The sequence below is a fragment of the Haliaeetus leucocephalus genome, unplaced genomic scaffold (genome assembly GCF_000737465.1).
Source record: "Haliaeetus leucocephalus isolate CR32 unplaced genomic scaffold, Haliaeetus_leucocephalus-4.0 Scaffold808, whole genome shotgun sequence".
Lineage (NCBI taxonomy): Eukaryota > Metazoa > Chordata > Aves > Accipitriformes > Accipitridae > Haliaeetus > Haliaeetus leucocephalus.
This window is the reverse complement of record NW_010973244.1, coordinates 5136064-5151279: the sequence shown is the minus strand read 5'-3', so window position 1 is coordinate 5151279 and position 15216 is coordinate 5136064. Positions and strand designations below refer to the sequence as shown.

Here is a 15216-nt window from a genome sequence, read left to right as displayed (position 1 = left end):
CAGGTGAGGAGAGGGAGTGATAGAACGGCTTTGGTGGGCACCTGGCATCCAGCCAGGGTCAACCCACCACAGGAGCACATGCTACAAACAAATGTGCTGATAAGAACTGTAATTTCTAGCACTCACAAAACTGTTTCGGAGAAGCTGATGTTGCAATTCAAACATTTCTGTAGAGCTGAAATTTTGCTACAATGTAATCCACTGAGTAGCTACTTAAAGAGTAAAATTTCACTAAACATGCAGTCTGGATACTTGAGGAAACTGATGGTAAGATAATCTTCCATCACTAATTCAAGAATTAAAACTAATCTAAATTTCTAGATACAAAACTAGCTTTCATTTATATCATTTTTTTAGCCCATGAAGAAAAATTGGTTCCCAAAAGTAAAGCCACCTATGAAAAGATCTTTGCACAACTGGCATATGCATCATCAATACATAAATTCAGTGAACACTAAATTTACCAAAAAGAAAAGGTCAAAAAATTAAAAGTTCTAAGAATTTCCTAATAATGGAAAAATCTTTGCAACACATAGAGCAGAAGTGAACTGTCCAGTTTGCTTTAAAAACTGAACAGTGAACCATTTAGTTTTCTTAAAAATCCATTTTATTCCAGTCACTTGGCAGATATGGACTCAGGCATAAGGACGTGCTGTACATAAATAGAAAATAAAGATCCTTCTATTTTCTTAAAAAAAAAAAAAAGAAAAGAAAACACACAAACCCAACCTACTACAAGAAATAAAAAATTAAATAAAACCGAGAAATTTTTAAAGACACAAAAGAACAGATCATTCTGAGATAACTGAGTACCTGAAGACACACATGGAGTTGGTCCAGGATTTAGGTTTACTTTTTTTATTTGGTCAAAAGAACATAGGTAATACTGACAATTGTTCCATATGCAGTCCCATTCATCAATCTGATAAAATAACTTACACACCACATGAAGCAGAAAATATTATTGAAAAGTGGAATGTGAAGAGACTTAATATTGATGTTGGCATTAAAATGCTAGTTCAAAATACTTTTGAACCCAAGTGTTAGCAACTGAGTTAATAGCAGATGTTTACCACACCAATATGGACTGGAAACAAAAGGACAGGGGAGGAAAGGAAGTAAATCCAAGGGATATTAGATAATATCTTTGTTTTAGCTACACCTTCAGGGAATATTATTTGATTTGAAAATATTAAGACCTAATCTTGAAAAATTGTCTAGGTTTGGCTCTAAGTCTAATACTAAAACCCATAAGATTGATTAGTAACTTCTGCCTAGCAAGAAGGCTGAAACAGCAGCTACTTTAATTTGATTCTTCTATCCTTGATTTAATGAAAAATGTGGTTGCTGGTCTCTGGCATCTGCAGCACTTCTCTTCCGCTGGAGATGCCACAAAGCCCTGCAAAGCATTTGAAAGCATAGGTTTGCAATAGAGTTGGGCATTAGGTAACATGGTTTTAATATTAACGTGACAGTTGTAGCAAAAATCTGTGACCATTATGGCAAAAGTGTCAGGCAGAAGTGAGGCAACCACTCAGAGCTCCAGTACACTGTGGTAAAGATTGAAATGAATGTCAGAAGACCTTCTGAATATTAACGTTAATTAAGTAGGGTAGTGTCTTTTTTTTTTTTTTTTTTAAATTCCCATAGATCTGTAATTTCTAAGTAATCTAGTTTATGCAATGAAACAGACAAGGAAGCAGTGATTGTACGCCAGTGCACAAAGCAAGTTCATGAGTAAGGCCTTTTGCTAATAACAACTTTTGACCAGAAATACTTGTGAGTCTACCTACCTCATTTGTATCTACTCTGTTAGCAGAGATGTCAGTCACCTGAATAGTCTCAGTACAGCTTTTGGTTAGCATCCAATTGGCTCAGCTGTTTGTTCATTAGATGCTCACTGTACAGCACAAGTAAGAGTAACCATTTCAGCACAGTTCTGTGGTAATTACCAGAACAATATTAGCAATAAAGCATCTTCAGGTAGAAGCCAGTGCTTCTGACAGAAACATATTTGATCTAGACCCATAAGTATTAAGTGCAAGGGAGAGAGCTCTGCATGCTCAGGCCTTGGAGATCTAAGTCAGCTTTGCCTTTCTAATTCCCCTAACTTGCCTGCCAAGCAGTTTCTGTGGAATACCCATGCCTCTGTGAGAGCACTAATACCTCTCCACAGACTATTGCTAAGAAAAAGGGAGTCCAGCTGAGCAGTGATGGTCCTAAATCTCTGATACAGTAATTTACAACATCGCCATTCCCCATTGTTTTGTGACAGTATTTTGTCCTATTACTACTGACAAACATATTTGATTTCCTTTTATGACTACTGACAGGTTTATTCCATTGCAGTCAGACAATGCTGGTCTGAAAGAAAATCTACAGTGATTTCTATTTATGATGCACAAGTGCATCCCAAAGTGGAGAAAAAAAGCTAGTCTCTTTGGAGAGATATCTTGAGGTTTAGGATACTGCTTTGGCAAAACCCACAATAATAATTTTTGGAAGGGAATAATTTATTCTCACTGATTTTCTTAAACTGCTTACTATTGAATGCTTCAGTGCGTGCAGAGTCAGTCTCATAAATCTCATCTAGGATAACGGAAGATCATTACCTCAATAGTTCCCACTCAGGGAAGCATGTCCTGACACATACTAAATAAAGCCAGCATTTTCAGGATCCCTCAAAAAAGAAAACTTGGGCTTAGCAAATGGAAAAAGTCCTAAAGCAGGAAGCATAGAAAGAGTGTTAATTCTGGATCATAAACATGAATTCAAAACACAATAAAAGCAGACACAGACCCCTAACATGACATTGAAATGCCAAGCTGCATTGTATCTTACATGTATCATTTGTCTGAAATGAGGCAGACTTGGCTTACAGTACGTGAGTGGAGGGACATCCTTACACTTAGCAGCTGAGAGTCACTAAACAAGAGACCTGGCTTGCATAATTTACAGGTTTCCATTCCAAATGTGAAATTTTGCTCTGTGGAAGTTCTCCAGCTGTAGTTCCCCACTCACTGCACAAGGTCTCACATCTCACAGACTCCTTATCTTTTGCTCCTGTTGGCTGGACTCTGCTTACTAAACCATGTGGAATGCTATCGTTGGTTTGCTTTTAAGTTGTAACAAATTTATTTCAACCATTCTTCAGTTTCTGATGCTATGGAGCAAGAGAGAATCTCAGTAGGTTGCAACTAACTCTGGTTCTCCCAGGAAAATTCCTCCTTGATTTTCATGAATCTAAGCTGTCTCTTCATAGCATCTTCCAATTGACTGCCATATTTTCAGAGGAAGTGCTGCTTTCTGTGGCCTTGGAGATAAAAAAATGGCCAATTCCCAGATGATCACAGATTTAAGTCCTTTTCTATTTTAAATTCACATCATAGTTATTGCACATTTGTTTTCTTCTGTAGAAAAGCACTAAGACTAATTCTAACTGATAAAATGCAAACATGTATGTAATCTTGGGATTTACTAGAAGTGTTCAAAACCAGCCTTCACACAAACTCTCCATAACACCATAAATTCACACTCTTACATAATCTGCACTAACTTGTTAGTAAGTCTGGAGAGGGAGTCATGGGAGAGTCATTCTGTACACCTCCTGCATGTGTAGGGAAACTGCACCAGCAGTACTTTCCCTCTCCATGTATGCATATGTACAGATCAAAGTGGATGTCTACTGCAGCTTACTCATTGCCCAAATAATTTGTTTTTAAAAAACACCTGCCAGAGCATACAGGAAGAAGCAAGAAAGCCTGGTTTTTAAACAGGAATAGTGACACCAGAGCTAACCTGCCCTTCTAGGTAAATTAATTTAGAGAATTACACATGAGTGTGCAGCACTGCACCCTGAATACTAGTTGGAAATTCTAGAATGAAATGAATCTCTCTTCTCTCTTTTAAAAATTGTCTGTAATCTTTTCATCACTTGATTATCTATCATCTCAGTAATAAGTGAACTTAATACACCATTTGCCATCTGAACAGGATTTTAAATGTTTCCTTTAAACTAATCTGCTCTGTGATCTTTTAGTTCCAACAGAAAGAATATTTAGAACAGGTAAGTGGTTTTCTTCCTAGCCCCACTGTCTGTCAAAAAGACAAGACAGTACTAGCAGTTAGAAACAACCAACTCTGAATATGACTTGCTGAGAAACCATTCTTTGAAGTGTTGTTTAAGAACAAGAGCGCCTTAAGGGGGAAGCACATATCAAAAAGTATTTCTGTATACCAGAAATCCCCACCTGAACCTAGTGACTTGCACCTTCCAGGCTTTGAAGCAGTACAGCTGGATCACTGGGCTTGCTGCTCAAAGCCCACAGAAGCATAAAGAAGCTTTCCCAGTGATGTAGGGGGTAGGCAGAAACACACACACACCCAACATCTGTACCCACCCAAACAATGGAAGAACCCTGCAGAAAATATTACCATCAAAATAAAATAAAATTTAAAAAACCCAACAAGTTCTCCCATCATTTCAGAGGTAAATTAACTGTCTAGCCTTAACCTGCCTGAAGTGACCAAATGCAGAAATAAAAGTTTTACACAAAACACAAGTTTTGTTTGGGCTTTCAATGATGTTCTGTACAGGAGAAATTTTCTAGGGATAACTGAAGCATATCACTGGCCTGAAGCAGCTTGTGACGAGTTCCTCACATCTCCAGTAGCATACATGTGTGGGGGAGTGAATCCAGAACTAAATGTTTGCTTCTAACATTCACAGTAACAGTTTAAGGTAGATGGTACCCCTCATCATCCTATTTCCAACCTTCCTTTTTTTCTTCTCCCCCGATTATGGACTTATTTCTTGAAATACAGGCTTGCAGCATCCTGCAATGCACAAAGAGATCTAAAAAAATTTGTTGTTTTCTAATTTCTGTTTAGAGCTCAGTTTCCAACAAATGAGGAATATTTTCTGATTGCAGATGAGGTCAGGAATTTTCTCCTCCTCCTAGGCTAAATAATTTGGCAAAACAAAGATTCTGCTTTCTTTTCAACTACTTCTGCTATGACACTCTCAAATGCCAATTTGTTCTCATTCTTTGAGGTCAGTGCACATTTAGTTGCCTGATGTATGGATTCTGTGGTCTTGTGCTGCAACTATAAGCACTTGAAATACATTAAGAGGACATGACATAGACTTTCATTCCTATATTCTCTTCTATAACACTCCAGAGCTTGAGGTGGGACAGGAGGAAAGAAGAGGAAGAAACAAAAGAAAGTAGTCAGACAAGAGGAAATGTTTCTATTACTTGGTGAATTGATAGGCTACCTTAAATGTCAATGATAAAGTTTTTCCTCTACTGAAACAGAGCAAATCAAGAACCTTCTCCTGGGGGCAGACTTCACAAGGTATTTTTTATTTTATTGTTTAGATATTTTCTCTGCAGTTGCACACTGGGCTAGCATTTCATTTTCTACACATGCAAGGGTGACTGAAGAAACTTCTAGAGATATTCTAACGTGGTTTACTGCAAACCCTAAAGTTATGACACCACATTTTTGTTAGGACACATTTTTGTTTAGTGAAGTCATCAGATGTTGATTCACAACCTGTTTTCCTAACAAATTCTACCTTTTGTGTATTATTATAAACCCTGAGATTATTAAAACCTTCATCTCCATGTGGAGAGTGTTTCTATGGTGGTGTATTTTTAAGTTCTGAACATTAAAGTAATAAAAATTGATCTCACAATCACATGGCACTCACGTGCGGTTTTACCAGTAGGGTTGAGTAGCCTGTAGTCCTTTGCTCTTCCACCCTTAAAAGGCTGCCAATATGGCAAACTCAACATGCTGTCACAGAATACAGCAACAGCCTACACTCACTCATCCCTTGCCATCTAGACAGTGGCTTTAACCAAACCCAAGTAACTGCCAAGGCACAGGAGCGCCTAACAACATATTTTTTCAGTGTTAACCTGAGGCAAAAACAAACAAACAAACAGAAAATTATCTTGATTTATTTCAGAAGGATGCAAGCTGCATCTAATCACGATGAGTCCAGATAAAGGCTGGCAATTACAATCTGTGAACTGATTGAGGCTGAGTGGAAAGTTTACATCCAGCTGGAAAAACAACCATGACTTTCTTACCAACAGTCGGTACTGTGCTCCAGAGCATGGGGAGGAAAGGCACTAGCCAAATTTGTTGAGATACAGTTAAGTACCACAATGAGCGTTTTCACAAGAAAGCCAAATTTGACATAAATTAAAAATAATAAAAAAGCTGAATGCAAAACAAAATGATGTACCAATCAAACCTAGAATACAAGGGCATGCCTTGTAAATAAGAACAGATGAAAAAAAAAATCAATGAACTAAAACTGAGATGCAGGATATTTCAGCCTACATGGCAGGCAAAGACATAAACATAACCTGTTCTGTCTCCATGTCTCTCATGTGTCTGTAATTTTACTCTGACGCTAGAAGGATGAACTGACCCTAGGAAGAGAGTCTGCCATCAGAGATGCTGCTCCAGACATGATCCCCACATGCTTCAATGACTAATATTTTCCTTCTTCCTCAGTATCTTTTCTCCCTTCTTTATACAGAGAGTCTACCTTGGTAAGTCAACTGGCCAAAACCAGTGTCTTAAATGGCTTGATGCTTTTGTCCTTGCACACACCTCGTCCCGTCCCGTCCCCCCCTTTTCTTCTTTTTCTGTGGTTGTTTCTGGTCTTGTTTCATCTTCAAGGAAGTAAGCTGGGATACTCTGAAACAATAGCCTCAATCCATGTTAACTATTTGTTCCTCTTTTTACCTCTCAAATGTCATTTTAATTTGAAAAAATGTCTGACAGACTTATTAAAAAGCTTCCATAACAAAGCTCTACAACTGAAGGAAAAGTGTATAAAAGATGCTGTTAAAAACCAAAAGTTCACTTCATATGTCATATTTAAAACACTGAAGCCATTTTTCCTTCCTGTATTTTAGGTAAAAGACTTCAAATACTTGTATTGGAAGCTTTCTGCAATGAGATTACACTGGGTAAGGTCTCTATACTTTTACTGTCATGCATCAATTTACCATTTCCGAACGACAAAATTTTGTTTGTTGCTTTTAAATGTGTGCCAATTTATTCTATTTGAGTTAACAACTAAAAAATACTATTCCTTCCTCTATCAAACTGGAGAATCTACATAGAAAAAAAATCTTTACTTTTATTTACTGAACTAAATTGCTCAAAATTTTGTATTTCACATGCATTTATATATATCTGTATGAATAAAAGTTTTGGTACCTTGGAAGTTCAGTAAATCAGTTCTCAGGCAAAGTGTCTCATCTGAAAAACTAATTATACAGATATGTGCAATAGAATTAAACATTTACCACTGCTGGGGCACTTTTGATCAGTATGTAGTGATGGATGGCACATTTATATTCATGCCATATGTTTCTACATATGTCATAGTAAAAAGCACTCCAGTGACCCACTATTTACAAAAAGAAGATGGAAAAATCACAGGATACGACAGTTATGGTTGTTTAATGTCTACTCACAAAGTCATTGCAGTAATTATTACATGTGCCACTTCTGTTAAAAAAGTGAAGAGAGAGAGAAGAGAGGAAGGGGGAGAGTGGGTAGAGAAGCCACCCCATACATTTGACCTTAATGAGGCAGGCTATGAATACACATAATGATTTCTCAAAGTGTTTGAAGATGTGCAGCTTTAGGCAAAAGAACTGTACTAGAAAGGGGATAGGGTAAGTACCACTCAAATGGAGCCATTATGCTTGCAGCTATTTGGATCCTGAAATGAGATAAAAGCCACATAACAGAGGCATAATGACTTCAGGACCAATAAAAAGAATTAACTGACATATCTTCTGGTAATATAGATTATGAAACCTTTCAGTTCTGCTTTGCATCAGTGGTCTAAAGGATGAAGCAGAAGAAACAGCAGAAAGACTATGATTTCCCTATCCTCAGCATAAAGCTTCAAGGAACTACAGAAGTACTGGTCCGCCTCTCCCACCAACATCCCATACAGCCATTAGGATAAATGATGAAGCACTTATGGTCCCTGTGCATTGTCCCTCTGATTATGCCTCACCAGCCACCCTGAAAATTCTTGCAGGACAAATGCATAACGTAAGATCAGGGTAAATTTACTGATCTGACACCTTTTCCCCATCCTCCCTGGGCTGAGGGGGGAAAAAGAAAGAAACAGAAAAAAATAGGGAGTAATATTAACTTATTTCTTTTGTCTTTCTCAATGGGACTGAAACAAAAACTGCCAGAGGCAACTGAATCAAGCCTAGAGATTCAGAAATACAAAATACCATGCAGAGCATGGGGTGAAGCTGTAATATACTCAAACTTTACATCTTCCAACAAATGCCTTAAAAAAGCGGTTCTTTTCACTACAGCTACTGTTCAAATGACAATTAAAGAGAAAATAGGAAAGGCCTTAAACTGCATACTGAGATAGGAACCCTCCATCTTTGGAAAAACCTGCCTGAACGCAGAGTCTAAATTTGCATTGTGGACCTGACTCTGAAAGAGGGTAAGAGCTCAGCCTTAAGACGACAGAGCTTTGGAAGAGTTCCCTGCTGGCCTATGATCACAGTTCGGGCTAAACTGAAAAGCAGTCTCATGGTTAAACAGTATGCCACATCACAGCTTCAAGGAATATTTTTGCTTAAGTGCATTAATTTGAAAAGTTCCAACTTTCCAACTCTAAACATTTTCAATACTGTTTTTTGTAAAAGAAAAAAAAGCTTCCTAAAATTTGCATAGTTCCTATTGATAAGTACTTGGAAAACTACTGAATATCTATTGCAATGCCCTAGATTTGGAAAAGCTACATTACTGCAGCAGGAATAGATATGTAAATGTGATATCTCAAACATTTTAATTCCACTATGAGGACATAAAATGTAAGTGCTTGGTTCCTCTTCACTGTCAAAACACAGCACTGTGAGTACAAGGTTTATTTGGAGAAGACAAGGACAAGAGAATGGGGGGACTCTGGGATTTCTTTGACAATACAAAGTAGTTAGTAGAGACCATGAATTGCTGTGTGGAGCACCCACATGTATGTATTTGTGTTGCTTTGACTGCACTATTGAATTGCCAGGACATCTTAGAAACCAGAGCAAATTTAGTTACCACAGCAACATCTGTGAAGGGCAGGACTATTCATGACATTCAGCAGTTTACTAAATTAAGACACACTACAGATGGATACGGATTATGCCCAGACAGCTGTCTACTGCGCCATAATTTTCTTTTCAGTTTGTTTTTTTTTTAAATACTTTTTTGACACATTTGGGAACCCTAACACTTTCTGACTATAGAATCTGTAGGTGAAATGCTGACATAATGATGAAGTAATTAAATTTGTGATTCAATATTTGTGGTACAGTACCTTCAAGGGCTAAAGGTGCAATTTCTAAATATACAATTTTAGTGGCTTTTCAGGATATTGCCCTTGCCCCTGAAGGTTTATAGTCAAGTGAGAATGCAGCTTACTTTCCAACATTTTGCACCAGTAAAACTACACGACAGTAAGTGTGAAAGCAGTACATAACTGTTAAGCCACCTTGTTTTAGGAAGATGAATACTAGCTTTGCTAATAACCCTAATCTTGTGGACTTGTTTTCTCCAGGAACCAAACTAGCAAGTTACATTTTACATTACCTTTTTAGTCACTAGGATGTTCTTGCTAGTTCCACCTAGGGAAACAAGGGATATTTAAAATGTCTATTAGCATATTGAGTAGTAATTGAATATAGAGATGTTTGTTTAACATAGTGGGTTAATAGGAATATTTAGATTTGACTCTCAGGCTAGAGAGGGAAATACAGTTAAGGATGTCTCTTTAAATAAAATATCACTATCCTGCCATATGAAGAAGTGTTTTTTTTTCATTTAGTATACTCCACATACTATTCAGTATAGCTAGATCTGTAGGTTACTTAGTTTCATGTTCACAAAAAAAGTTAATTGTAATTCAGCTAGTTTAAGTTCTTTTTCAAATATAGTGCTAGTAATATCATAAACTTGCACAATTTCAATACTAAAATTATTTGAGAATTCTGCTCTTATTCTAACATGCTATAGTGCCTTTTGTTATACGACAAAATATGTATCATTGCTACAGAGTTCTACAGAAATGTGTTACTGATGAAGCAAAGTAAAGCCCTCAAGTAACCTCATTCTGTCTCTTCTCTAGCACGTATATTACTGATGATACTCTATATTGATTCATAAAAAGATTTACGGTGTTGTAAATTTTCTCCTAAAAATGTAGCTCTTTACCCTCCACAGTCTTCAGTGCTTAAGAAGACCACTAATTAAAAGAAGATGAACCTGTAACAGCTGCAATGTTGCTACTACTACAATAGGTACTAGACAGTATGTATATAGGTGATGTACTCTACTAAGCTACCCAAGAATGATTGTCAGAGTGGCCTTCCAATTTTAGAAGCAGATTCAAATTACATCCCATCAATTTTAACATATTTCTTGCAGTCATTTGCACTTTAATGAAGAAATAGTTCTGTTAGCTTCTTATTTCTAAAATGTAGTTACATGGATAATAGTGCAAAATGCCTTTTTCTTGTAGCAAAGAGTTGCTGATAAGAGCGATTCAGTTAAAACAGAAAACTGCATTTTTCCACAGCATGCATCATATCCAAATGAAGGGAATGAGCACTAAATTATCTATCTTAGTGTTCACAATCTCCTTGCACTGATTAGGAAAAGGTCACATTTAAGTACTCTGGAAATTGTTTTGTAGATGAGAAATATTAGTAAAATGAAATGGCTACTTTTACTTTTCTTGTCTGTTTTTTCCCTAGTTGGACAAGCTACTAGGATCTTCTGCTGTATCTTTATATTTAACATGAACAAGCAATACTGTAGTACTGGATAGGTGTACTTTTTTGTGCCTGACACCAGTACAGCAGTATATTTTTAATTTACAAAGTTACCCTTGAAGAGGACTGTCGTGGTTTAACCCCAGCCAGCAACTAAGCACCACGCAGCCGCTCACTCACTCCCCCCCATCCAGTGGGATGGGGGAGAAAATCAGGAAAAGAAGTAAAACTCCTGGGTTGAGATAAGAACGATTTAATAGAACAGAAAAGAAGAGACTAATAATGATAATGATAACACTAATAAAATGACAACAGTAGTAATAAAAGGATTGAAATGTACAAATGATGCGCAGGGCAATTGCTCACCACCCGCCGACCGACACCCAGTCAGTCCCCGAGCAGCGAATCCCTGCCCCCCCACTTCCCAGTTCCTAAACTAGATGGGACGTCCCATGGTATGGAATACACTGTTGGCCAGTTTGGGTCAGGTGCCCTGGCTGGGCATGAGAAGCTGAAAAATCCTTGACTCTAGTCTAAACACTACTGAGCAACAACTGCAAACATCAGTGTTATCAACATTCTTCACATACTGAACTCAAAACATAGCACTGTACCAGCTACTAGGAAGACAGCTAACTACATCCCAGCTGAAACCAGGACAAGTACCCAAAGCTATAGCTGGTGCTGAACACAGTGGTTCTTCTTCTGAATAGCAGAAATCACTATAATATAATGGCTGTTCTTGGCATTGTTCCCTGCAGTGCCTGCCTGATCAGTTACTGATACAGTTCAAGGTGCTAGTTATGATTTAAAAAGCCCTAAATGGGTCAGGATCCACTTATCTGAAAGATTGCCTTTACACCTGTGTCTCAGAACAGATTGGCCAGCCTGTCCTTCCAGTCCAAGAAGGACTGATGGCACTCCCAGAGCTTGGATCAGGCTCCTTTTTAGGTTTGCGTTTATTATACAAATGCAGACATTAATGGCAATATGAAACAATGGTATTCTCCTGTTTTCCAAAAGACTGTCTACCTATGAGAACTTGATCTGGGGTCTGTTGCACGTGCTATGCATCCCTCTTCAAGTCAGCTTCCCCCCTCCACTCCCCCCAGTCTCTCCCATCCAAGTTGGATAAAACCCACCCCACAGGTCCAGACATGTACAGGTTTCTGCCTCCAGGAAGAGCTACATGATCTTCAGCGACTGTGATCTCTAAAGAGGCAGAGTTACTGTTTCAACTTAAGATAGCGCCTTCACATTCATGTTGCTGATGCTGAAGTCTGAGGACACAGACCTATGCCAGATTTCCAATGCAAACAGACTGAAACTACAAACTTGTTATGCAGACATTTGGGGAAAGTCAGGGGACATGTCTGTTGTATCAGCTACCCAGTATTTCATAGCAGGAAAAAGTGCTGAGACAATTGTCATGCGTGAACAGACCAAAGAAATAATATACTCCCAGTGCAGAAAATGGCCCCCTTTTCTTTCTTCATTATCATATTTTTCTGCCTCAGCACGGCAACACAGATGACTAAGACAGGAAATCTTCTGTGAGAATGCCCAGATGGGAAATTACCCATGCAAAACTAGTGTTAAAAGCAGGAAAAAATCATGGAACAAAACCAAAATAAGTTAATGCAGTTATATATATGATCTCAGTAGTTAAACAAGATATATCCTTCTAACACCAGCTAAAAAGACAGAACATTCAAAAAAGAAAACTCAAATGTTTCATTTCTCTTGTAATTAATTTCTATTCCCTACCCGTGGTGGTAAGTGTGTGAAAGTCAGCAATACCTGGACAGAAATAAAAATGTGACATTTCTAAAAAGCTGCCTTCTAGAGTACCCCATGAACCACAGACATTACTGAACTACAAATATGTCGATATATAATAGTTTTGGTAAATAGCCATATATATCTACTTTTTTTTTTTTTTAATGATGCACCACTGAGGATACAAAGGCCTGTTAAGGCGAATTAATAGCTGTGATTCAAAAAGCTTATGAAATGGATTAACTACTGCCTTGCTCAGACTATACTGAATGGTGACTATACTGAATGGTGACTACAGATTTCATGACCCCTCTCATGAAAAGCTCTTTTGCCAAGAAATATAAATTATGAACAGACTCTTTCTCCCAAATACATTAAAAAAAAATTAAATTAGCAAATACAACGCAGTTACCTGTCATGTTGCAGTAAACTTTCAAAGGTCCCAGTGTCCCACTGCCATCTGGATCTATCCAGTAGTAATTTGAAGTTTTGCCCAAGTGTTTGTATGCTTCACAAGAGAGCTCATAAATAGCTGGAATGAAATAAACCACATCAATAAGGATCTTCATATCCTGGAGCAAAAAATCCATAATGACAATGAATTGACTTTATTTATATATCAAGAACTATACCTTTGAGATTAAAGTAATGTCACTGACATGCACACAATTTCATTTTTTGGCATGTGATAGAAAGCCAGAATAGGAAAACAATTCCAACAACTTGGGGATGGAGGGGCAGGGGGAAGAACAACCAAACATTTTCAAGAGTATCTTTAAACCATTTTTGAAAATACTTTCATTCAGAATTTTGTTTATACACTGGTTTAAATTTTACATCATAAATGGAGACAGTTCTATTGATCCAACATACTTTTCCCTTCAGTTTTCTTTCAAAAGATACACCAAAAAAATTAGTTTTCCCTCTGTAAATTTTAGAAATTTTCAGGTTTTATTACAACTCAGAATAACATGCAGTTTCGAAATTGTGAATTTTCTCACTACATGCAATACCTGTCTCTATACAGCTCTGCATTTACTCTATTATGTATCTACATGACTAACACTCTGTTCCAGCAAGGTCTAAAATTTCACAATATTTACTGGAAGAAGTTTAATTTATTTAGCAGGGAGTTTTGTTTCAAGTTTTCCTTGATCTCTCTACAGTGCTTTCTATTTCAAGTTGTAAAACTGCTTGTCAAATTGTGTTACGATGAACAGACACAATATTAAGCATTGTAGATAGAAGCTTTTCTAGTAATTCCAGTATTTTCTTTGAAATGTATGACTAATACAAAGTTATGTGTATTATACATGAATAAATTAAATCATTTTATGCATAGAAAAGTAAAACTGGTGTTTTATATAAATTGGTATATACATATAACTGGTAAACTATATAAATATTTTTCTATGTAATTTTTCAAAAAAGTAATGTGTAATGCTTCTTTGTTTTCCAAAGACCAGATGGTACAGCTTTTTTGTTTGGAATCAATCAATCAGCTGCTAAAAGAAATGTAATGTTTGTTTAACCAGACTTCATATCCACTCTAAAAATTAATCTAATTTGCTGGCAATTCTTGCAAGCAATCTCCTTGCTAAGACTGGCTTTACTTCAAATGTCCATAAGGACGAGCTGTTTCTCTGGGCTCTGATGATGAGTGACTGATCACACACACATGCACACACACACACATTTAAAGGCTTCTAAGCAACTATTGAGACGCAGGAAGGAAAGTCGAGCTAAAAATGTCTCCAATTTTGACGCGGCACGAATGCAAAGCTAAAGACTGTTACCTATGTATATAGAGAATCTCCTTGTTGATGCTACAAGAGAAAGATTCCCTGCAAAGTTTTACATGTTCATTACAGGGTCTAAAGTAAACTTTATACCAGAAGTAGACACTTTTAATTAAATTGTGAAATATTCCAAGCCATTTGCCCTTTCTCCCCAAACGAAGGTCAACAGATTCTTCCATTATCAAGGAGAGACTGTGCCTGTTTTCAGACACTTCATGCAGATTTCATAAGGCATTCATAACCAGTTTTCTTCAGAAATATTTCTCTAACTCTCTCCACTCTACCTAAATGTAATCACAAAATACCAACTCTGTTAATGTGTAATTGTTGTGATACCAAGTTGCAAATTTTAACAGATGCATTCCAGGTCAAACCAAGAAGAGAACAAATACTGTTTATGATCTTCCAGAAGTTTGATGTTTTCATTTTCTAAACCCTTTCAGAAAATGAAGGGAGTTTTGTCTTTGTAGTATCCGGATCTTTGTGTAGGGCCATATGACATTTTTCTCTAAATTTGCTCCTTTCAAGAAGACAGGCCAATCCTTGTACAGACATACCACTACAATTCAGAAAAAAATATTAAAGTGAGCAAGGAGCAGTAACATACAAATAACATGAGTACAGGAACAAAATGAAGGGTTAACTGAAGTTGGTATACTGACAAAATAACTGGTAATTAAGATGCAATAGGAAACAGCAAACAATCATGTTCTGGTTTATGAAGACACTTGATGACAGAAAGAGACCTTTTTGTTGATTTCAGATGGCAAGGGGTAGCCACTAACATAAACAGCAGAACAAAAGTG

At 37.1% G+C, this 15216-nt stretch overlaps 1 protein-coding gene across 1 annotated transcript in view; it reads right to left on the bottom strand.

The window, feature by feature from the left end:
* Positions 1-15216, bottom strand: part of CNTNAP2 (contactin associated protein-like 2) — a 1206765-nt gene that overhangs the window by 358824 nt on the left and 832725 nt on the right. The window contains exon 12 of the mRNA XM_010581816.1: positions 13024-13143. Within this exon, the coding sequence (XP_010580118.1) occupies positions 13024-13143 (120 nt within the window). The remainder of the gene's footprint in view (positions 1-13023; positions 13144-15216) is intronic.